Source organism: Crocodylus porosus, unplaced genomic scaffold (assembly GCF_001723895.1).
Source record: "Crocodylus porosus isolate Cpor-Errol unplaced genomic scaffold, CroPor_comp1, whole genome shotgun sequence".
Classification (NCBI taxonomy): Eukaryota; Metazoa; Chordata; order Crocodylia; family Crocodylidae; genus Crocodylus; species Crocodylus porosus.
In genome coordinates this window covers 67,005,581-67,030,255 of record NW_017728948.1, presented here as the reverse complement: position 1 = coordinate 67,030,255, position 24,675 = coordinate 67,005,581, and the positions used below count along the sequence as shown (strand labels likewise).

General features: G+C 40.5%; 1 protein-coding gene across 2 annotated transcripts in view; it reads right to left on the bottom strand.

Annotated features, from left to right (window-relative positions):
* STPG2 (sperm tail PG-rich repeat containing 2) overlaps nt 1-24,675 on the bottom strand; it is a 572,264-nt gene that overhangs the window by 546,165 nt on the left and 1,424 nt on the right. The window contains exons 2-4 of one of the 2 annotated variants that reach the window (XM_019553336.1): nt 17,094-17,203; nt 8,144-8,302; nt 5,877-6,041 (exon numbers count right to left, since the gene is read on the bottom strand). In XM_019553336.1, coding sequence (XP_019408881.1) covers nt 5,877-6,041; nt 8,144-8,302; nt 17,094-17,203 — 434 coding nt within the window. Of the gene's footprint in view, nt 1-5,876; nt 6,042-8,143; nt 8,305-11,390; nt 11,616-17,093; nt 17,204-24,675 lie in introns of those variants that run through there. The other variant, XM_019553334.1, reaches the window with a different exon arrangement.

Here is a 24,675-nt window from a genome sequence, read left to right as displayed (position 1 = left end):
ATTGAGAAAAAGGATAGGGAAAGAAAAACCACAATTACAGAAGTGTCAGCACCATTCATCCCAGAGCATCTTACAGCGATAGGGAAAGTACTGGGGCCCTGAAACGTGACACTGCAGTTGCATGGTTGGCAATCACAGACCCTGATAGGAAAGGAAGCAGGTTTTCAGTAGGTGATTTAGTGGATTTGTTTCAGGAGTATATAGACCGGAAGGATTATGTAGCCTTTCCCCCAGAAATTAAGGGAAGTCTTGCTAATAGTTGTACAGTGCAATAAGCAGTGTTAGATTTATTTTTCCCAGGGAAGCCTCCAATTGTGTTGTATCATCAAGAAAGGCAACAGCCAGGAGCAAGACCAGAGGTATATGTAGAGAGGAAAAAGTTGTTGTACTTGGTAGAAGAGCTGGATGGAAGTCCAGGTAAAGAATGGAGAGATATTAATGAAAAGGAAGCATGAGACAAAACAGAGTTTTTAAGTCTGTTGTGTCAAGGTTTTACAGCCAGAGTGCGGCTGGCCTCAGGACCAAATGCCAGGACATGGGGGTATGGTGAAGTAATAGTGGGAGCAATAATGTGTTAACAAGGCAGAGGCTGCTGTAACTGGAGCCACTCACAGTTTTCTTTGTAAACGCTTGTCAAAAGGGAATTCCGTTGTCGCATTGGTAATAAAGGTGAGGGATGTCTTTCCAAAAAATAAAGAAGATTGTGGTTTGATTAATGCTTGTATTAATATTATGGGACCTGATCCTACCCCTTGTCCCCCTTTCCCCGCCCCCAAAAAAGTATGAATATCCAGGAAAAGCAAAGAAAAGCTTGTTAAATCAAAAAGTACTTGTATAAACTCAAAGTGCAACGTAAACAGAAGGGGCTCTTTCTTAAAAGCTTTCTTAAGCAAAAGGAAAAAAAAAGTCCCAACCAGTAAAGAATAAATCTTATCTGTACGTTGCCTGCTCCAGCAGACGTTACAACCATAAAGTCCTTTCTAAGACTGACGGGGTTCTCAAAAAATGTTATCAAGGAATATGAAGAAAAGGCTGCCCCATTGTATAGGTTATTAAAATTAAAAATTGTTTGAAAGAAGGAAGCCATTTGAAAAACTAAAAGAATAATATGGGTGCATATGGCTTGTTAATAAATCAGTTGTTATAAAAAGGGAAAGCCCTTTACAGTTTATGCAGCAATCACTGTAAACAAAAAATGAGAAAATTTAAAGTGATAAATGTGTTCCACGTCCAGCATAGGCAGCAGTTGTATCATTGCAAAAAAACCTGTAAAAGACAATGTGACCATTTACTCAGATTCAGACTGGGATATCAGAGTCCTTATAGACTGTCTGCCTGTGAGAAAAACACAAAGTACAAATACCAGTGGTAAAAAACAGTCATACATACTAGCAAATTAATGCAAGTTTGGCAGTTAGCCCAAGAAAAACAAGAACGTGTAAAATTAGTAAAAATTAATGCTCATTAAAAGAAAAGAGCTAGAGAGGAAGAAATGCGGCAAAACCAACCTATACATACATGGTTTAAATCTTTGCAATTAAAGACATTAAAAGGTCAATAACTGGGGCAATGACCTCTTCCCTCTCTTTGTCTAACAGAAATAACAGAGTCAGGACAAGATGCAAACCCTCCTGATGAGGGTAGGAGCAGTAAAACTGTTTGTCATAATCCAAACACAACTGGTAGCAGAAATCACCGCTTCAAGGCCAAGGCTGGCATCAACAAGGGTATGATGTAAAAAGATAGTACCAACACAAGCAATGCGTGTCTTTGTATAATGTAACGATGACTTGCAAGTACACTGTGAAGATGAAATCTGTAGCTGTTGTCCCCCATTTACACAGGCCAAGGATGTGTTTCTATACATACAGTAGTCATTAATGAAAAATCTATTTATTCGGTATCTCTTACTAATACCAGCTTTTGCGCATGTACTGTAATGCAAATGTATGTCTGTGATTTTAATTTTCCTACTCCAGCACCTACTGTCCATTTGTTGTTGTATAATATTACCTTACATGCTAATACTGCCCCTAACCCTATAGGAATGGATCTGCATTTGCTACAGCAGCTGCTAAAACATTAGATTTGCAGAAATTGTTAACCAAAAATGCTGAATATGCCTGCAAGATAATACTTTTAGTATAACACAACGGCAAAAACATTGATTCTATACCTGAGAAAGGTATAGAAGGTAGTAAGGGGAGCATCACTGGTGGATAGTATTGCTTGGATAGTCTCCATGTACAATGGGTCTGCTAAATCTGATGACACATCCCATTGTGGTTATTTTAGATTTAATAATGGCCATAATTTGGATAATAATAATTGTGCTTGACAGTCTGGAGATGGAGAAATCAAATCAGAGTTACAGAATGAGTCTTTTTCAGACTGGCGGCTCAACCTCTCTTTTGACATGGGCCGTATAACAGCAGTGCATGGTACCATTATGTAATAAGGTAAAGTCATACCTATTACAGTTTAAGGTTAGTAGTTTTTAATTTACTGTTATTAGTTGGAATTATGCTCACAATGCTATGTCATATGTGTCACTCATATAGTCACCCGTAAGGCTCTAATGACCAGGCAAGCTGTAATGAAAGCTGAAAGCCCTCCTGTGTGGAAAATGTTGACGGAGACAAGCCTGGGTTGAAGTGACAAGACAGCCACTAAAAAGATCAGTCTCTGCTAATGGCTGCAACTCATTAGGTATAGAGAAGTTGAGCTTGCAGCACTCCATGCCAGACCTGTGCCATAAGATGGAAACGGTCTGATTTTTTAGAAGTCGACTATTAAGGAAGGGATTGTAGGCTGTACATAGGCCTGTGTGACATGAGCCCTGGGTATGATGCTGCAAGACTTGGCCATTTTCAAAGGGCCTATGGGCTAACTGGCAGTAGCAGGCCTGAAGTCTGTCCTTTAGTAATGTACCATAACATGGGCACTTGCAGATGCTGTGGCTGACTTGGTCAGTAGAACAAAGAAAACTGTCCATCTGTCTAATCGGACACAACCAGTAAGAACAAAGCAGTCTTGTTATCCAGGGCTAGAATAGCATTTTACCATGGGAAGAAAAGAGATAAGAAGCAGTCCCTATTGCCCTGTTACTTTCTCAAAAATATAAGCTTTAACTAATTGGCACTTCCTTGGCCCATAAGAAGTCTAGTTTAATCTGTTTCTGGAAGTTTTGGTGAAACAAAGAAATTTAAAACCAATCTGGGATCATTTATTAGAATATTAAGATTAAGTTTAACAGTGGGTATAGGCTGGGAGGGCTCATCCTCTGACAAATTTCTGAACCTACAGAAGACAGCAACATTCCTGGTCAAATGCCCATTAATCCTGCTAGAGCACTAAAGCCAGTGGATGGCGAGATTTGCTTAACTGCTTGCTCGCTTCACTTATCATTTACTATTATTGTGTATCAATAAAAGCTTCCTGCTATCAAACATATGTGCCATGGTTGGTCATTAGGTTTCCACATGGTTGCCCAAGTTAAATTCAGGCCAACAGCTAGCACTTGTTAATTATGCCATAGCAAAAAGACCTATTTTTTCTTCCAGTGAGGACACAGGTGACAAAAATTAAGGTTACAAGGAAGAAGTGTCTTAAACTGGTATTCAGACTTTATAGGGAATTTTTTGTTTTAAAGATACTTCAGACAGAAAATAGTTTTGGGGGCAGTGGCAACATGCAAGGGCTGCACAGGGGTGCACATGCACCCCCTGAGAGGACTGGTGCATCCCCTGACAAACCACGATCCCTGCTTAGGTGAAGGGCAGGGGGGCAGGCAAGAACACCCCATCCCATTGCACTCCATGTCCCCCACTGCTGCATCCATGACTTCCCACACTGCACCCAAGTGCCCCTGCTGCTGCACCACATGTCCCCTACTGCATCACATGCAGAATACCTCCCTACTGCACCAGGTGCCAAGGTGCCCCCCAAATATACCAGGCATCTGGGTGCCCAGTCCCGCTACATCTTTTGCTCAGGCATACCACCACTAGATTCTGCACTGCCCCACTGCACTATGAGCCACCCCACTGTTACTCCCTATACCCACTCTCATCCCCCACTGCACTGCGCACCTGGGCTCACCCTAACTCCCCAGCAGTGAATTCCACTACACTGTGCCATTCAGGAATCCCCTGGGGCTTCAGGCTCCCCCAACATAAATGCTATGCCATGTTACTCCATCCCACCCCCAGGACAAGAGAATAGGTGGGAAAAGAGAAGCTGGAGGGAGGGGGAGCCTAGAGCCCCTAGCTGCTGCTGCAGCCAGAGCAATGGGTGGAACGGCAGTGAGGTGGGAACCTGAGGGCTGCAGTTTTACCCCTGACAAGCCACATGCAACCCAAGGACTACCAGTTGGCCAGCTCCAATTTAAAGTTTCCAAAGTTTATCAAAAGACCTTACTGTTTTATTTTTATAATGATGTTTTATTCTTTTTACAAAGCATGACACAATGTAGTTAAACTCCAAAAATATAAGACAGCTATCAAAGCTCCTGTGGTTCAGGAAGTACAACAGCAAGGGTGTTCCTCTATTCATATTTCCAGAACCCTAGGGCATAAGGAATTTAAATCAAGCAGGACTGGGTTACAGATAAGACTATCCTTATATGTCTCTCCATAAAATGTTACACATTATTAAATCACTTGAGAAAAAGCAGCCTCAAATGACAAGTGCATGCACTGCTGTCTCCAAATTTAGGAGGTAATCCTGAAAGCAGCTGAGCACTTTGACCCCCGGCCCAGTAACACAGTTAAGCACATACAAAACGTTAAGCACTGTAAGTCATTTCATTAAAGTCAACAGTATTATTCAGATACGTAAAATTTCCCATGCACTTAAGTGCTTTGCTGGACTAGGGCCAAAGTTCTTAACACATTGCAAAATCAACCCCTTACAGAGAAACTGCAAAATAGGGAGTGAAAAATCATAGTGCTTTAAATGAAGACAAAAATGTTAAACAAGAATCCTCTGCTATAGGGATTCTTGCTAAAATGACAAGAAAGATAAGAAAAATTAAGAAATCTGAGGCTATTAAACTGAATCACCTTTGAAATTTTAGAAAAATCTAACAAAACCTACATCAATAACCTGAATTTCAATTCTCTCTTCTGAAAGTCAGGGAAATGTAATTATTATGCTCCAAATCAAAATGAGGAACAAGAAAAGAATAGGCAAATATACCTCTGAAATTTTATAAAAGGAAAGAAAATCAGGTAACACAATCAGCTCACAAAAATTCATTACTTAAAACAGAAATATTTTAAATTGGTGCCATCACCTACTATCCCCAGCACTAAACAGCACTAAAATAGTCACAATTTGATGTCTTAGGCTTCTGAGTAAACATTCCATTTGGAAGAATGAGACAACTCACATCCCTTAGAGCTGTTCCTTCAACCCACCTGCAGACTCATATTGCTTTGTTTAGTATTCAGAGTTATAATGGCCACCAAAAGAGCAAGAAACTGAATTTATTTTAAATGAAAAATATATTATACAGAAACTTGTGTGGTTACCAGAGGAGCATTCATCCAGCTTCCAAACTTATTCCTACATAAGTAAGCTGCTATACTCTGCTTGTAGAACACAGTGGCATCCAAAGTAGTTCTATTTCTGACTGCGCAGAAAAGGCAGTAATAGTTATCTTTTACATCTGTACTGCTTTCCACTCTGAGCTAATTCACTGACTTCAGTGTAACCGTACCAATACAAATGACACATGATTTTTTGCTTCTGTATCCACACAGAAATGAATTGGTGTTATTCAATATTTCTCAAGGAGAAAGTGTTAAAGAAGAATGCTTAATTACTCCGTAAACCCATGGTCAGACATGTAAAGTTGTTTTAAAATTACTTACAAATACTGGGTGATAATAAGCTGGGCCCAGTGTTAAGTCTCTTTCAGGTGGGTATTGTTTTATAAGAGTGCCATCCTCTGTTTCCTCATACCCAAAGGCTTGACCTGGAGAAGGAATAGAGGGACTATCCAGTTTTCGGTAGATTTTTATACTGCCTGCAGTTCTCTATCAAAACAAAAAATATGTAACTTAAATAGAAGCTGGGCATACCAAAAATAAAAGACATATCCCAACACTTTAATAAAAAGGTTATCTTGATTATTTTTCACTTTTGTCATGAGGTACACATTTGTAACCAAGCTCAGAATATTGAGGAACCATTAAATAATCCCATGTGGATCATAATCTTATAATGGTAAATGCACAGAAGCATAACAGTACAATACTTCACACTTACACAAATTGGCAGCGTATTTATAAACTGAGATTCATTTCTCTGTGCAAAACTGAAGATAAAATGCAATTTAATAAGTTGGCCCTCTTAGCATTATTTAATATTAGCTGCCCCTTCCTATTGACCAACATATTAACTATTTCCTTGATCTTTCTCTTAGTACTAATGAATTTACAGAATATTTTCTTGTTACCCTTTATATTCCTTGCTACTTTCTTTTGTTTTATGCCTTGGCTTTTCTGATTTTTTCCCTGAAATCCTTAGTAGTTTAACCTAATTTCTCTTTTTTTTTTTCATTTTTTACAATTCCACCATCTTTACTCTCCAGTTGATTCAGCCAAAGTAGTTTCTGTTTACAGTTCCTATCTTTACTTCATTTTGGAAAGGTAGGCAAAGAATGAAGTCTCTATACAAAAGGTATTTTTAAACATCACACTTTTAACAATTAGTCACAGATACAGTAGATAATATAATTAGACTTTTCAATTTTTATATTCTTTTCTTCCAAGTATCTCAAAGTAATTATTCCTTCCATTAGGTAAGTGTCAATACCTACAGAGCAGAGACTCCTCTTACAAGCTGGGAACAAACCATACAAAAATTGCCACAATTACACAGCAGTGGCAGAGTTATGAGGTACGAAGAGGCATTCATTTCTACTAGTGGAAATTTCTGAGAAATATCCACCACTAGAAATCTTTCCAGGAAAGTAAGCGATACAAGCATTCAGCCTGCAGGTACCCCCTCTCCCCTGGTCAGACCGGGATGATCCCAGCTGGGGGGGAGGCAAGGGGAACAGTGGCTATTCCACTCCTCCCATTCCCTGAAAAGACTCCCCAGTCTGGGAAATATGTCTTTCCCTGCCACTCCAATCTCCTTCCATGCACTGAACTAAAAGAGGAGGGAAGTGGGGCAGTGGGGCAATGCTTCCCACCTATGTCCCAGTCTCAGTATTAAAAATGGGCTGCCAGGCAAGCAGGTTGCAAGATGCAGGGGGATGCTGAAGGGCTGGAAACCTTACAACCCCTGTGCCTGGCCTCCTCTCTGGCTTTGCCCTACAGTTCCACAGGGGCTGCAAAGCGAGGCACATTTAAATGCCATTCTGGGAGAGCTCTTGGGTTCCCTGTGACCTGACACATTGCAGGTAAATGTCCCCCCAATCTTCCTCAGACTGGAGTTCCCCAGTCTGGGAAGGGCACAATTCCAAATAGTTGCTGTACAATTCCTCTGATCACAAAGGAGTCCAGCAGAAGCATACAAGCATTCATTCTTGCAAAAAAAACCTCTATTTTAGGGAAGACCTTCTGGGTGTCAGCCTGGAAGATCTTCCTCCCAGAGGAGGCATGTTTGCTCTAGATTCTAGAAGAAACGAAATGAACACTTATATGGTCCTACCTTCTACCAGAAGAGTGGTGGTTTTCATGGTAGAAACATAATGCCTGCATGTAGCCATGAATAGACTCTGAATCTCAGGAATAACAGTGACATGTTTTAACCATTAGCCATCATCACAACTACAAGCACAAAATTGCTTTTTCTTCTGTTATATTTCCAATTTATTTAAAATATCAGTGCATAAAGTGTATTTTTTATATTAAAAAGTAACCTTATTTGAAATAAGATACAGTAGTTCTGGTTTGGTTTTTTTGATTCATTTTTATAATTTTTCCCACAGTCATTCACCTTCCCATCACCAGGTGTATGAGGACTATGAGCACAAATGTTGTTGTACAACTTCTTTTTCTGCACATGAATCTCGGGCTAACTAAGACCAGCTTTTGAAAACGTCTGAAAACGTCTGCTTATTTCAGTGAACAATGTAAAGTTTAAGAAAAGGCATTATTATTATGCAATCCTTTTTCTAGTAGCGTACCAGTTGGCCACGTTCTTTAAGTTCTCTTTTTTCCTTGTTACTTATTGCAAAACCCATAGAAGGAGCTTGGTTATAGCTTCCAGGTCCTGGAGTGTCTGTGTTGATCTCCTTGAAGCGTTTTTCTTTGTTTTGTGGACTCTTGCCACCCTTGATAGCATTCTAAAAAATGAAGATATAGAGAAAAATAAACTATGAACTATAAAAAATAAACTGTAAAAATGAATTGATACCAAGTTATTAAACCTTAAAAATAAAAATCTGCAAGGATTTAAATACATGTAGATACAATTAATTTTTCTGGGTGTTCTTCTACTGGACATAAAACAGAAAATGCACTAATTCAAATACAGGAGATAAACAGTCATTTCCTAATTAAATTTTTTTTATTTTTGTAGCCATACACTTCAGTGACTTACAAAACATATACCTATGCTTCTTAATGCCATAAAATATTAGAACTTCACTTTTTCCTTCTTTTTCTGTAAAGGAAAAGCCCTATCGTTATTTATTGTATGGTAATAGAATCCCAGTAATGAATCAACTACAAGCAAGAGAGCGGTGTCTCATATAATTAATCCAAAATTTAAACAAGATATTTAACGTAAAATATATTTCTTCCTAAAATCTATCAATACAGGACAGAATGAAGCTTGACTAGCAATAGGAATAGGAAAGGAAACTACCTCTTCAGTACTACCCAGAACCCTCTGAAAAAAAAAATTGCCCCTATCAAAGCAAAGAGTATCTGTAAAACAACATCTAGTACACATATAAAGTTGTCTTCTCTGAGGAGGTCCTACTTTTGATCAAAATCATTCCAAGTCTCAGGTCCTCGTGCTTTTGACATGGAATGTGTCCTCTCTGCCAGACCAGCTTCAACCTGACAACTATGGTCAATAAACACAGGCTACTGACTTACATAAGAAGTAAATTATTTTGGATGGCTTGCTAGTTTTAGAGAATACCAGTTCTCAGAGAAAAACTTCCTCTGAAGATTAAAGGTATTTTGCAGCTTAAGAAATGTCTTCTATATTTCTACTGCATTCCTTCTTCAGAAGCAAGAGACCTGAAAACAGTTTTTTTCTTCTAAGGATGATTACTTATGAATGAGAATGCATAAATAACAGCTATATCACCAGAATCATGCGACTTCTGGCAACATCCTTTATGCTTTATAATTAGTTTCATGGGGTAAAGAACTGAGATAACTATAACTGTAGTAAAGATGTTTTCTGCAGAGCAATAAATGATGGCTTCATCTCACCATATACACTGCTCAAGTTCTCTACAGCTCCCCACGCTGTCAGGTGGAAGACGCTGTTTATTAATCTATGTGACATAGGTGGAATAGCCAGTAAAGCACTGCAATAGCACCAGTCATTTCTCTCCAACAGAAAATAGAGAATGGAGATAACTTCCTCCTCCACAGTTGCAAAGTCCCATATGGTATCTAATGAAAGCATTAAAGTGTTAGAGAGGTGACACCGGCCCTGCCACCAGCAATTTACCAATGATACATAGATACGTGTTTTCCAAATACCCAACCAAAGTATCAAAAGTAATTCACAGTGGATGCATCTATACATCCACTTGACTGTGCAGTAAACTAATTTGCTGTTGTGTAAAGCATCACAGTTTACATGTGCAACACCATTAGATTGCAGCAAACTAATTTTCATTGTTGTGAGATAGTACTGTCAGGGACCACAGATTTGTGCACAATGGGGTCAGGCTGAGCAGTGGGATAGCCTAGACTGAAGCCAGGGGCATTCGAGGTGGCCAAGGCAATGCATATGTATCCCTTGCCACCACGCTAGGCCAGGCAATATGCCAGTTTAAGAAAAGGCATTATTATTATGCAATCCTTAGGGTGTCAGTAGCCCAGGGAACTCCCTCAGGCATGTCTGCTGACTGAGGTGTCAGCACATATATATATGTATACATGTATGTATATGTATATGTATGTATATACTATCAATGGTTGATAATAAAACCAACAATTTGAATAGAATTTACAACTGCAGCAGTAGATGAATAATTCTACCACACTGGGTGGTCCCACTTGCATCAAACAACCTCAATGATTATATTCACCTGGCTATAACACTTCAAAACAGTTTCTCCCCCATAACTCAGGTTGATTTCCCTCTGGTCACACTCCTCTTCCCACAATACAGGTTTCCCTCAATTTATGCGGCACATGGGTTCCCGGAGAACAGCGCATAAATCAAATCAAATTTGCATAAAACAAACCCACTTTACAGTGTAACAAATAGGGATAGGTTCCCATGGCAGTGAGAGAGGAAGGGAGGGAGGGAGTGAGGCTAGGACTAAGGAAGGGGCAGAGGGAGGGATGCAACTCCTGGGGCTGCACAAGGCAGCAAAGCAGAGGGAACAGAGTGGCACTCACCTTAGCCCTGGCTGCACCAGCCCCAGGAGCAGCGAGTACCATCTGCCTGCATCATGGCATGGCGCAGACCAGGAGCTGGGGTGAGCCCAGGCGCAAGGGGACAGGCGAAGCATGGTGCAGCCCAGGAGCTGCAGCCAGGGCTGGGATGAGTGAGGCCACCTCCCTTTCTGCCCCCTTCCCCCACAGATTTACCTGCTTGGGCAGGGGGGCATCTACATTAATCACATAAGAGCAAATTTACCTTGTATCTAATGAATTATGATTCTAAATATGCTCATTGCATAAGAGCAAATTTACATATAAAGAACTCACATAAATCAAGGGAAACCTGTAAATGGCTGTGAACAGCTTGTGATTGCTAATTCTGTCTTCCTTTACCCTCTCCTGCCACGACTTAGATTGAAAGATAATAAGAGGGATTCAGTGATATTGCCCCGCACAGAATTAGTAAAGTCACCCAGGTAAAGATTTCTCATACTTTAGCTTTATTGCCCAGCAGGAGATTTGGTAAACAGCAAGAGCCTTGCTAGTTACTTTACTAGCGAGGGAAGTCCAGGCTGCCAATAAGGTGCCGGATGCCTCAAAGATACATTATAATCATTACAGTCCTGGTCACTAATTGCCTCATTAGCGCAGCACATTCTCTGTGTCTGCCACTTATGCCTTGTGCCTGGAGTGGCCCCAGCCACTCCCTTGCTGCTACGCTCGAGGCTGCCATTTTATCCTGCAGAGGTTAGTCTAGTTCTTCTACCCGCCACCAACCTTAGGGACCTCTACTTCTCTCCCGGCTTCCCACCAAGCCACTTCAAAGAGCCACAGCTCTTTCCTGGACTCCCGGAGCCACCAGTGTTTCCAGGTAAGTACCTAGTCCTGTTGCCGATCCTCCACCACCCAACATCCCATGGTCCTGGTGTGCTGCAGAGTCATGAGTCCAGCTCCTTGCACTCCTCTCTTCTGAGTTTTGGTTGCCTCATGTAAGTCTTCTGGTGCCCAAAGGCAAAATGCCTATGCCCCGCCACTGAATATATCCCCAGCCGTGGCAGGATAATCACCCAGCCTTCACCCCGGCGTGTGATTTTTACCACCTGGTGGGGTGAATTGTCAGGTCATCCTGTCTGGCCTGACTCAGTAACAGGGCTCCCGCCTAAGCCCCTGTTACAATGGTAATACAGCTTTAACTATGATCCACCACTAGGTGCCAGAGGTGAGGCTTCTGCTGCTCTGGGGAAGGTGGACTCTTTGCTCTTTCTTTGTAACTCAGCAAAAAGACAAGTCTCCGATCAGCCACTGCAGGTAATAGGCTTCTTTCTTTAGTTTCCTTCTGAAAAATACACCTCCTGCAAACACTAGGGGTTAAGTATCCCCTTACACACACATGCAGATTTGGGATTCTCACAGCCCACTCCCTCTCTCTCCCCTAGCACTTCCACACGCAGACAGGGGGTTCCCTCTGCAGGCCTCTATCCCTGACGTACAAGCCTTTCTAGTCCAAACAAACGACTTCCCTCTGCAGGTCCCTGATCAGGCAGCTTCTTCTAGCTCCCAACTAGCTTACCAAATCCTCCACACTCTTTCCCTGGGTACCTGTGTCCCTGACTGCACAACTCCGACCCAGCTCCGTTCCCTCTGCCTGGCAGGGAAGGAGGAGCTGAGCATCTGCCCCTCTCTTCAGGCTGGTGTAGCTATCCTGCAGGTTCTCTCCACAGATGCTTTTCCCTCCCTCAGCTTTTATGTCTCCATGGTAGCCAATCAGAGCCCAGAGTTTACAATGGGGGCTCTGGTTACAGTTCAAATCCTCCAATAAAAAACATGGATTGTGCACAGCAACTCCCTGCATTTGGAAAAGCTATTTGCACCCTCTGCAAACTTTTTGCCACCTGTCTTTCAAAGTTCTTAGGCACAGCTCACCCACTCAGCTTGTAGCCTATCAAACCTTTGCAGCTGTTACACATAAGTGGAAGTGAGGGGCCATTTAAGGCCACGGTAGAGTGCTGAGGGACCTGTGTGGGGGTGCAGGGAGCCGTTCTGTCCACGGGGCCAGACTGGAGGATAACAGCTATACCCCTCATCCCCCAAAACAGGTGCCTGCCCCACCCTGGAGCTGGCAGTCAACCACTCTCAGGCTTAATTACATTTGTTTTTGCTTGGATTATAATTGAATCACGTAGACCTAGGGCCCCTAGCATATTAGTAAAATTTCTAGTTTCTTTTTAAGCGGAGAAAAATATTTGCTGTGTTATGGAATGATGCAACATACCACCTACACCCCACTTTTCAAAATCCCTGATCCACCCATACCCACAATTCTTTCCCCACCTCATGCCCCTTCACCCCATCCTCCACCCCCACCACATGGACAGCATGACATCCACCACATGGATCCACAAGATCCCTGGGCCCCTATGGATCACACCATGCCCAGAGGCAGAAGGTAGAAGATACAGAAGGACAGAGGGGGATCCCAGAGACCCTGGCACCAACAGCAGGAGCAGTGGGAGGAGTAACGGTTGGGCAGGACCCCACAGACTTGGTTAACTTATTATAGGCCACTGGCTGGACAGCTGTGATCTAGGATACACAAAGACAGGACTCACTAGTGAGATAAGAACAGTACTGGCTACAGAAAAATTAGCTTAGGGAAGAGTAACCCTACTGGAGGCATACCACCTTCAAATTTAATTGTATTTTCACAAAGAAACAAATCAAAGAGATTGTATCAAAGAGCCTGGATTATTATGTACTGTTTGTGTTTTGCTTTTGCTTGATTTCTTTCTCTATTATTCAAACAGTTAAGTGTGATTATTTGCTTTCCTTTAATCTTGTACCCCCTAGCATAGCAAGAACACAGTGACTAAAAACAGCAGGAGGCACATCCATAAATTGGAATTAAGACAGAATTAAGATGTAGCCTGCCATTATTCATTAGTAATCTGGGAGAGAAAAGTACTTGAAGCTCATACTGGAAAACACCTCCTTCTATCTTACACGGAGGAAGAGAAGAGAAGTTTATACACTTACCATAAAAACAAAAGTCACTATATTTGGTTGCAAAAACTTCTTTAAAATTCTACTTTTTTATTATTTTTAGCTCATACAACATTAAGAACTGAAGGAAATAACAAAAAAATATTTTGGAGAAAACCTGGTAAGATGGGGAGATTGGCAAGAAGGAAAGAAAATCTAGCTTTCAAGGTGGGAAACTGAGGACAAGGAAGGGAGAGAGAGTCAAGAAAAAGAAGCAAGGAAGTAAGAAAAATGAAAAGGATGAAATACAAAATGAGCACCTGGCAGCAATTCCTAGCAGTAATTACACATCAAGGAGATAGCAGGATATTAGGTACAAGTGATATCAAAGTCATGGTGAAAAGATCAGTTACTTAGAATGAAAATGACATCACAGGGTCACTGTGATAGGGTCACTGGAATAGCTATTCTGATGTATTTAATCCACTTGTGAAATACATTAAACTAAACTGCAAAAAGGCATTCATACCATGGAACAAGGACATCCAGATAGGGAGGTACTGTAGAATAACTACTGTATACTGTAGTCAGTCTCTAGCTCATGCAGCTAGGATTAGGAAATCAAGTGAGCTCATGATATAAACATATTCTGTTATTTTTCTTTAAAACAGAATAGAAAACAGGAGTGAAGTACTTCTGCAGTCTTCATTAAAGGGGAGTTGGACATAAGGTGGGAATGGAATCTCAAGGGAGCATCAAAAATCAGCATTATTCAGCAGTACTGCTGACACTGTACCTGTCAAATACTGACAATATATTTTTCTAGATGCTTTAAAATAAACACAAGTTTTACAGAAATATATAATGTCAGAAACAGCTTGCTTTACTTCTGTGACCTGTGTAATTTCGTGTCATATCTCATTACATCATTTATGTTATATTATGTCAGATTTGACAGAGTGCAATGTGGTATGACACTACCTAAATCAAAGTAACATAATGCATCTGGGCAGGCATGGAAAAAAGTGACTTCTTTTTCAAACTGGTTTGCTTGTCTAATTTCTATAGCATCTTCCCCCTGCCACTATTTACGCACAAAAAAATTTCACTGACTGATAACCAAATATAGCTGCTGCGAAAGCAAAACTCTTTCATATCTGCACAGCTGACTTCAAATTACTTTGTGTACAAAGTGAAGGTTAGCATATATAAACTGCTATTTTGAGAATTTTTTTTCATATAATTCAAAACAGAAGCAAGATTAAACAAGAAGACAAAATATGGGGAAGAGTTCGAAAGAAACTTTCTGATATACTTAACCATATTATTATTCAGCATTCTAGCATGAAATTGAGAGCAGTGCCTTTCCCACTTTGTGTGTGTTCTACAGTCAATGGGCATGTTTACACAAAATGCTATGTTGCTATAGCAATGAGATACTGTGCCATAGTTTGTTGCTACAGCGACATAGTGTTGCTGCGCACGAACTGTGACAGCTATGCTACTGCGGAGTAGCAATGAACTCGTTGCTACCACGCAGTAGCAGCTAAAAATAACCATATGGCAATGGGACCATGCAGTAACATCAGTTACTGCACAGTTATTCAGTACTTGCTTAAGCAAGTACTAAATGACTGCACAGTAATAACTGTACAGCCCACTGCTAGTGTAGACACGGCCAGAAAGCATTAAATGAATCTGCAGTTAAAAAAAAAAATCAAAGAGAAATTACAAGCTATATACCAATAATAGTATAATGATTTTTTCTCATTGTAACATTTAGAAAATGCTTAATTTTTAATGTAACTATATTATTTTATATACTTCATAATTGCTGACACAAATAGCTTTAAAAGCCATGTTTTGATCTTACTGTAGAAGCAAAATGTAAAACTAAACTGTTAATACCTTATATTGATGAAGTGTAAAAGACATTTATCTTGCTTGACTTAAGAACTTTATTATACAATTAAGCCTGGATGCAAATGTATACCATAGGCATTGCCCTGCTCTGGGGATAATAATGAGCAGTACTGTCTCAGACAAATAGTATCCCTCTGTAACTTCTGGCACACAGAGAACAGCATACTCTCAGCATATGCAGCCAGGTTTACTGACAAAGCCCTCCTTTACCCTCCTCTCTCCCCTCACAATCACTTACCAGTACCTTGAGCACCTATGCAAAAGCCAAGAGAAGCCAGTTGCTGCTTCTCAGAAGAACCTCAGGAATTTCTATTTTGTCTATTATGGCGCAAAGATGCTGATCTCAACCTCACACCTTAATGAAGTAGCTAGATAAAATCTCGTATTTATTTCATCTTTAAAATGTCTTTTTTACTAGCCTTTTATTTTATTTCAGTAAACATGAAGTTACGCAACAAACGTTGAACATACAGTGTTTCTAGCCAAATAAAAATGATTTCAGTGAAACGCAGCTGTTTTCTATTACTGAAGTTCAAAAGACGTGTGCCTAACAGAACATCAAGAAACCTCCCCAGCTTGAGAAAGTTCCTTTAACTTTGCTGTCAAAGGGCATGTCCAGACAATAATGGACATTTGGTTGTCCGGGGACAAACAGCATTGACGCACTTTGTGCCACCACTACTTGTCCACAGGGACCGCCTGTGCCATGCATGCTTTGGTGCACAGCAAGTCACCTCATGTGGGGTAGGGGAGGACGGAGCCAGTAACCTTACCTGGGATCATGCGGGCCTCCCGGGGCTGCAGCAGTGGCAATTCTGCCATGTGGAGCCTGGCCAACAGCTGCAGTGTGGCTCTGGGTGGCCCAGCATTGCTTTTGCCCTGCCTGTGCATGCACTGCTCCCCTTTTTTTTCCCTTGGGTTCTTTTTGACCTCTGGATATTCAGGGGTCAAAAAAACTCACAGAAAAAAAAAGTGGAGCAGCACACACAGGCAGTGCTCTGTTGTAGCACAGAGAACATCTAAATGTGTGGTATGTGGCGCTGCAGACATGTTTGCAGAACCATATACCTCATAGCCGCACTCATCTGGATGCAGCCAAATGGTTGATCTAGAATTAACTAATGTTACTCCTGCTAGGATAATTACTCTTTTTTTTCATATTATTCATTATTCAAACCTTAAGGATCTTAGCCCTTTTAAACTCTGCTCTCTGCTATGACACAGGGAAACAAAGTATCCTGACCTACAAAACAGTGAAAGTGCCCACTACACCTTGAAGTAAGTAACATGAAAATAACAAGTGGCTTGGGAATTTGACAGCCATTTAAAAACACTCAGAGAAAGCTGAGTGCTTCATCAAGCACTCAGCAGCACCATGCCTTAGAGACTAGTTTATACATAACCTATTGGGAAAAAAATGTAATCTGAGTATGGGAAAGAAGGCATTCTGAGAGACAGAAGGAGGAAGAGGAAAAGACAAAATTCTAGTCCAGATAGTAAGCTTCCCATCATGTTGTCCCTCTCTCTAATGGCCAACTTACTTATAAGAGGAGAATTCATTAGAGATAAATTAATCATGAAAAACACTGCTGACTGTTACTGCTGCAAATTTCAACTATTTTAACTTAATTAAGGCACCTATTGCGGTTTTACCTGTATTTTGGCAATATCGTAGTGTCCAGGTCCTGGAATATTAACATCTGTATTTTGAATAGTAAATGCTAAGTTTCGACTTGTCAAAGAAAGAAATGGAGCATAGCCATCTGCCAAAGGAATAAAAACACACACATTTGATACATACATCAAATTATCCTTCGACAATCAAAACACTTGGTTCATCTCATTTTTCTACTCTACTAAAAAGACTAGATATATGTAAGGAGTGATACATGCTTAAAAGTTTATTTTTAAAGAGACTTTTAAGAGTATTCTCAAAATTAATCTATTTTGAACCTCAGACAGCTAATGTAAAGTGCTCTAAATCCTCAGGTCTCTGATTGTACTGAATAAATTCATAATTTTTAAGGCTGAAAGGGATATTATCATCACTTAGTCTGACCTTTTGTATAATATAGGCCACAGAATTTCACTAAATGATTCTTGTATCAAGTCCTCTGATTTAAATGAACTAGAAATGTATCCAATCTTTACTTGAGGACTGAAAGTTGTGTAGAATACAGGAAAGAATTTATTCTTAAGATTTATTTCTTGATTTTAAAACATCCCATGAACTTCCTCCATTCCATTCCCTTACACATGCCATCTCTCTCTACAGAGACCGCTACAAAACTAGGGTCCTCCTAATTCTTCATACAATATATCCACTGTCAGTGAAGGGGCTGCCTCCTTCCCTGCTGCTTTCATCTGGAACTCCCTTTAGTACCTCTCCAGTTCACTTGTCTTTATGTCACTTTAAATCTTAACCAAAAAGACCTTTCCTTCTTTGCCAATATCTCTTAATTTTTCTCTACCACCACCATTATTTACTTCTATAAAATGCTTTGAAATGCACTTTTATATAAAAGATAATCTGAAAATCTGCTCATGTATTTTCTAGATGTTAAATACTGAAGGAACTATTATGATCTAGTAGTTTGACCTATACCATACCCAGAGGTATTGAATAGTGAGGTTAGTTAGAAATACATCAAATTACAAAAAAATACTTAAAACCATGTTCATTTCTCTGTAAATATAGCAATGCCTAATTACACTTTTATTTTCAGAAAAGGTTTGCTTTTAGGATTTTCAGCTAGGGTTTTTGCTTTTTGCTTTACTAAAATGCACTGCAGTCTCCCACTTCAGATTCATTAATTAGGCTCCCACTAGGTTTTTTATTTCATTTCTAAGGCAATATAACATGGAGGATGAGCCAAAAAAGAAAGGAAAGGAAAACAGATATTGTATTGCTTTTCTTTACTTTTAATGCCCCTTACTTGCATTCCTAACATTTTGTTTAGTAAGACCAAGAAAATGGCCTTGGAGGAATAAGACTGATTTGATTTTGAAGGAGATAAAACTGTATATTTAATGAACCTTTTTACAGATAAAATTAGGATACGATAAGGTTTTATCTAGTTGTAATTATCACACTTCTCAGCTTAATTTTTTTATGTTACAGGCTGCACCTCAGATGAGCACAGCAAAAGTAATATAATGAATTTAGTACTTGTGGAATTACCTTCTGATGAGCCTACACTTGACTGTTACAACAGAATATATCAACTCTGGAGCCCCTTTGGTTTTTAATAGCTAGAGATATGCTGGTAGAACAGAAACTATTGTGCGTATCTCCTTTAACGTCAAGTTGTATCTGAGGTTTGTGTATCTGTCTCTAAGATAGCATTAATTAAACTGGAAGACCAGTTCTGTAGCTACAGATAGCTTTCAAGATACGCATATTAAAAAAGAAAACTTGCCTGATATCCCCATATGTATATAGCCCCAGCTACAGAACTTTGCTCTTGATAAAAACAACAAAAATAAAAAATCAAGACTATCCAGAGTGACTCCATCTCTTTTACTAGATACAAAGGAATCAAAAATATTTGTATTGAAATATGTCAAAGCCCAGCTGCACACTGAATCCTACAAAAAAACTCACATTTGTGTTAAAGTGAAATAGAGAATTAGATAAGAGGTTTTTCTAAATTCAGCCCCATCATTTTAAAAAACTGTGGTATGTCTGCGGTTCCCACAGAACCTTGCACTGCAGGATTTGCAAGATAGACTCCATACACCCTCTCCAAATTACAGTAGCAGCTCCTCTGCCAGAATTCATTGTGTTTTTGCTTACAGGAGTTAATCTGTAAGGAAGAGCTCAAGAGAGAAACCCCAGTTAGTTTACTGATTAAAATTATCATCACTCAATAAGATATAGATCCATATCTATCATGCAGAAGGAGCTGTTGTGTAGAAATATGTGAACTAGTTCAGGTAGCAGAAGAAATCTAGTCCCAGCAGTGCTGAGCTCAACATAGGCCATTAATTACCCTGCCAAGAAGTAGTTGGCCATGGTATGTGCTACCAAATGAAAAGGAGTGAGCTGCGCACAGTTGCAGCTCTGTGACAGAGACAGCTCAATACAGTTTTAATACCACCTCCATTTACACCCCATTTATTGACACCTTATAGAACATAGTTTTTTTACCTGAAACCTCAGGCCTGTTTTTCGCATCCTACTCTGTACATCTCTTAAAGATAGCAAATTACAAGGACATTTTCACAACTTCACAATATCCTATTCTGTAGAGAAGTCCTGAGCAAGGCTATAAATTCTGACTTTCTGCCAGCAGCGTGTGTGACAGCCCAACTATGGACACATTTCCCCAGAAGAACTTAGGGTGAATGTAAAGTGTTCTGGGAATAGAGGTCACATAACTCCACATACCCAGAGGGTGGAGGTTTATTTTTATTCTTACAGCTATATGAATACTTTCAATGAATACCTAGAGGCATACAAAGCTGGTTAGCACAGGGCTAGTGGTTCTCAACCTTCTTTACACTTGAGCCGCCCCCACCCCCAACAGATCCAAGGCACCTCTTGCAAAAGGCCGGCTCCGAGTTTCCACCTGATTTTTGCTTCCAGAAAAACCAGTGGGGCGATGCCTTGGGGGCAGACAACTGTCCCAGGCCGAATGCTTCAGAAAGCCACTGGCTCCTCTCTGAAATGGCTGGCTTTACCCCTCGGGTCGCCACCCTGTCTGAATCTATTCCAAGAGGTTTCATTGCATGATGTAATGACCTTAACGACCCCACATCAGGAAGGCAACCGCACACGACTATTACATTTGACTAACTTGCCCAACTACTGCATAAACCCAAGTCGACTTTTAATATTTCTCTGAATGAATGCCCTATCATTTATCTCCCGGGTGACTCTCCACAATCTCCTGGTGATTTACAGCTAATTCCTCGGGACTTCAGGAGGGTTGGCAACCCTGTTTACTCCAGGGCGCATGCGGCACAGAGCTCACACTGCCTGGGGCAAGATTCCCCGGAGCGCACCGTCCTAGGAGAGAAGCCCTGGCAGGAGGGCGCCCACAACCTTGTGGGTCCATGGGCCGGATCCCACGTGGGCCCGGGCTGTGGGTGCCCTCCGCCTTCCCCTCGGGTGCCCCGCGCAGCCAGGTGCCACCCCCGCCGGGCGCAGGCGGTACCTGTGCTCCGCGGCTCGGCGGGCGGCAGCCGGTAGGAGCCGGGCCCCACATGCGGCTCCGTGCCGCCGACGGCCCGCCACAGCCCGCGGGCCGCCCGCTCGTACATGCCACCAGGCCCGCGCCGCAGCCGTCACCATGGCAGCGCGACATCCCCCGCCGCTGTCACCATGGCAGCGCGGGCCGCTCAGCCCCGCCCCGCCGCCGTCACTATGGCAGCGCAACGGCCGCCTCCTGTTTGCCCAGAGCGACTTTCAATACAGAAGAAACTCTGGCGGGCAGCGCGCGGCGCGCACAACCCTGCGCGCACGGGCGAGGGGGAATGTGGGTATGGCACGGCGGGGTGGGCTCTCCCGGGCCAGTCCGAAGGCAGGAGACTAAAATAAACCATAAAATGCCTTCTATTTGTATATTATACTTTACATTATCTGGCATATCTAAATAACATATCTAACGACGCGCCATGGGGCGTGTATTCTTGCAGGCAAGGGGTTGGGTCTGAGATGTGATCGCTTTCATTACACCAGAAAAGAATTTTTTTCCAGCCACAAAGTAGGTCTAATAAAAGAGATCACATCTCCTCAAAGACCCTTGCCTGTCTTCTCCTTAGACGAACACGGCTACAACCAGAAACCCAGAAGCATGCATCAGATAGCATATTTTATTGTCATATATTTTATTTAGATATGCTGCCATATAATGGCAATTTATAATAGATATAAATAAAAACATATGTTTAATGTATAATATATGTATGTTATATAGATGTATAACATAAACACACACACACATATATATATATATAAACTAATATGTATGTAGGGGTATATATATATGCCATGTATGCATGCACCGTGTTACATATACATCCACACACATATATATACATACATATATACACACATCTCTATATATATGTATAAATACACACACATATACATACATGCATTTTATATATATATATATATATATATATATATATGTATGTATATATGTGTGTGTGTATATACACACACATACACAGAGCAATAATACATGCCATTCATGTATGTTTGTATGTACACACACTCATTGGACATATACAGCATATTTTATTGTTATATAATTTATTAAAGATACGCCATATAAGCTAATGTAGACTATATACATGTATAAATATGGCATAGAAGCTATGCCATAGATTAATATATATACAATGTGTATTATATAGGTGTATATATGTATTATATTATATATATATATTGCATTATGCAACAATATTTTATTTATTTATGTATGCCATGTATGCCACATATAAATGCAAATATGAAATAAGGCACATATAAATAAAATATTTAACAATAAAACATGCCACATAATACATGCCTTATGTAGATACCTATCTGTGTACACACACCTATATAATAATAATATATATATTATATAGCATAATTTATTGTTTTTAAAACTATTCTAGCACAATTTCTGAAGTATTGACAATTATTTTTCTTGCACTTTTTTTGCTTTTTTCTTTGTACGCTTGTGGTCAGAAGACAAAAATGTAGCAATATACATGTCTCCATGTTTCCCAAGAAATGTACAAGAATGTTTTCATGGTAAATACTACCCTGGAAATTTATTAGTTGAGGTGTTATCAACTCGGTATTAACTGTGGACATACCAAAAAGGCAGAATACATTTGCTATTTCATTCCAAACTTGGAAAATATTAAAGAAACATTTTATCATTTCATTCAGATAGGAGATTATATTCCAGGTTGTCCCAGAGCATGAAGGCAAGGAAATGATATGAAAGATTCACCTCATGCACAGCGGTACATCCATCTCTCTTCCTCCACATAAGATAACATTTTTGTTAAACAATTTCAGTGATTGAAGGTCTGTTAAAATTCCAAATCTTCATTAATAAAGAGCTAGAGTTTTCTGGGTTTTTCCTTAGCTGTTTCTACTTCCACCCTTAGACTTCCAATTACAGAGAAGTAAGGCTGGAAGGGACCTCAAGAGATCATCTAATCCAATACAGACTTCAACAAATTTTCACCCAAACTGTGGATTTAGCCCCAAGTCTGCATTATCCCAAAATGTAAAATAAAATATATGACTTTGAATAACATGATAAACTATAACATTGTGCTATAATGATGCTTGAAGTTCTCAATAGAATGAGGAATGTAACAGTAGATAAGGCATTCTCAATTAATATGCATATAGAAAAATATTATTATAAATGTAATATTAAAGATTTATGCACCTGCACCTTTATTTACAGATATTTTTTCTTCATAGTGTAATTGTAGTTTTGGTAAAACATGAAATAATCAATAGCTTCTAGAAAAGATTTCATTTCAGTACTGCCAAGAAACCACAAGGGGGTGCATTTTCCCAACTTTGCTAAATCATATGCAGTGCAGTTGACCTTTGCCCAGTGATTCCTGTGTGAGCATGATGCAGCATAACAGCTTCACATTTTTCTCCTAAATTATAATGAAAACAAATTCATCTAGAAAGACGGTACTGTCATTAGTACTTTCACCCTTTTTTTCCTTTTTTTTTGTACACTCTAATCTGTGGTCAGAAGACAGAAATGTAGCAGTATACATGCTTGTATGTTTCCCATTCATTAAAATAAATGTGCCCCTTTCATTAAAATCAATTTTTAAACTATAGATAAAGCAGTATTCAAGAATCTATTGCAAGTGGAGATGAACAAGGAATCTGTTGAATAAATAATACAAATAAAATAAATATTGATGGTTTGAATGCATATTACACATTTGGATTTATTTTGATTAATGTGAGGTGTGGTAACCGAACTATGCCTTAAAGTGATGCAATTACCTTGCAGTCACTGGAGAGGAACAGAGCTCATGACTTGAATGTGGTGGGCCTTTGATCCTGATATAAGTGTCTCCTACAGAAACAGCGTGCCCAACTTATGAAAGGGTATATCCCTCTGGTTAATCCTGAAATAGAATTCATAGACTCCAGACATAGGTTGCCATACCTGTTGAGGCATCCCAATTTTGTTAGGCTAGCCATGGCTATGACTCTTTAATATGCAATGTTCGAGCTCAGAACTGGTGAAACTACTTTAATAAATGCCCCAATATATAATTATAATACAGTGAGGTTGGTACTTCCTCTGAAACAAATTATATCAGCTTCTGCAAGAACTAGATGGAACATAAGACTATTCCAAGTATTTCTTTATATATGAATGACCTGTATCCAACACTGCATATGAACGAAGAAAGATAGCATAGTGCCATATTCTTTTACATACAATATAAACCTTTTCCACAAAAATCAGTTCCCCCCTCTGTGCGCATGCATGCACACACACACACACACATAGACCTGGGATGCATGTCTTAAGTAGGGAATTGTATGTTTTCTTTACTGGAAAAAAAGCAAGCCTGGAAATATACCTGCCATGCAGCTGCCAAGGTGGGACCCAATTGCATCTGGCTCAAGAAGCTGAAAGGATAGAGTCCCTAGTGGAATTGAAATTTTGTGGCTGGGGCCAAAACAGTAAAATCAATTCCAAATTCTATTGACTGAGCAGAGCTCAATCATTCAAGCCTGTATTGTGCTAACTCCCCCAAGTATCCTCCCTTCCAGACTCTTCAGCCAAAAGAACACATGACCATATATTGTGAAGCCTAGATCCGTGTTTTTCAACCTTTTTTTGTACCAGGATCCATTTGTAAACATCGATGGCCAGTCCTGACCCAGTGCCCTCAACCTACCCCCTATCCCCAGGCCCCAGCTCCCCAGTGTGAGGTGGGGGTGGAGCATTGAGGGGCCATAAGTGTCCCCTCACAGGCTGGAACTCTGCAAGCCTGTGTGAGGGGGCCAGGACCCCAGGGGACCCGGCCCGAGCGAGAAAGCCCGGGGTACCGTCCAGCTTTCAGGATTGGACCCGGAAGTCTGGCCGGGGCTTGAAAGTTTGCCGGAACGTAAACCGGGCCGGTGAGGGACCGGCCCAGCCAGATAAAAGGAGCACCCCTACCCTGGTCAGGGGGGGACGGAGGCTCCGGCGGGAGCCTGCCCCGGGACCAGCCGAGCCGGGAGCGGCGC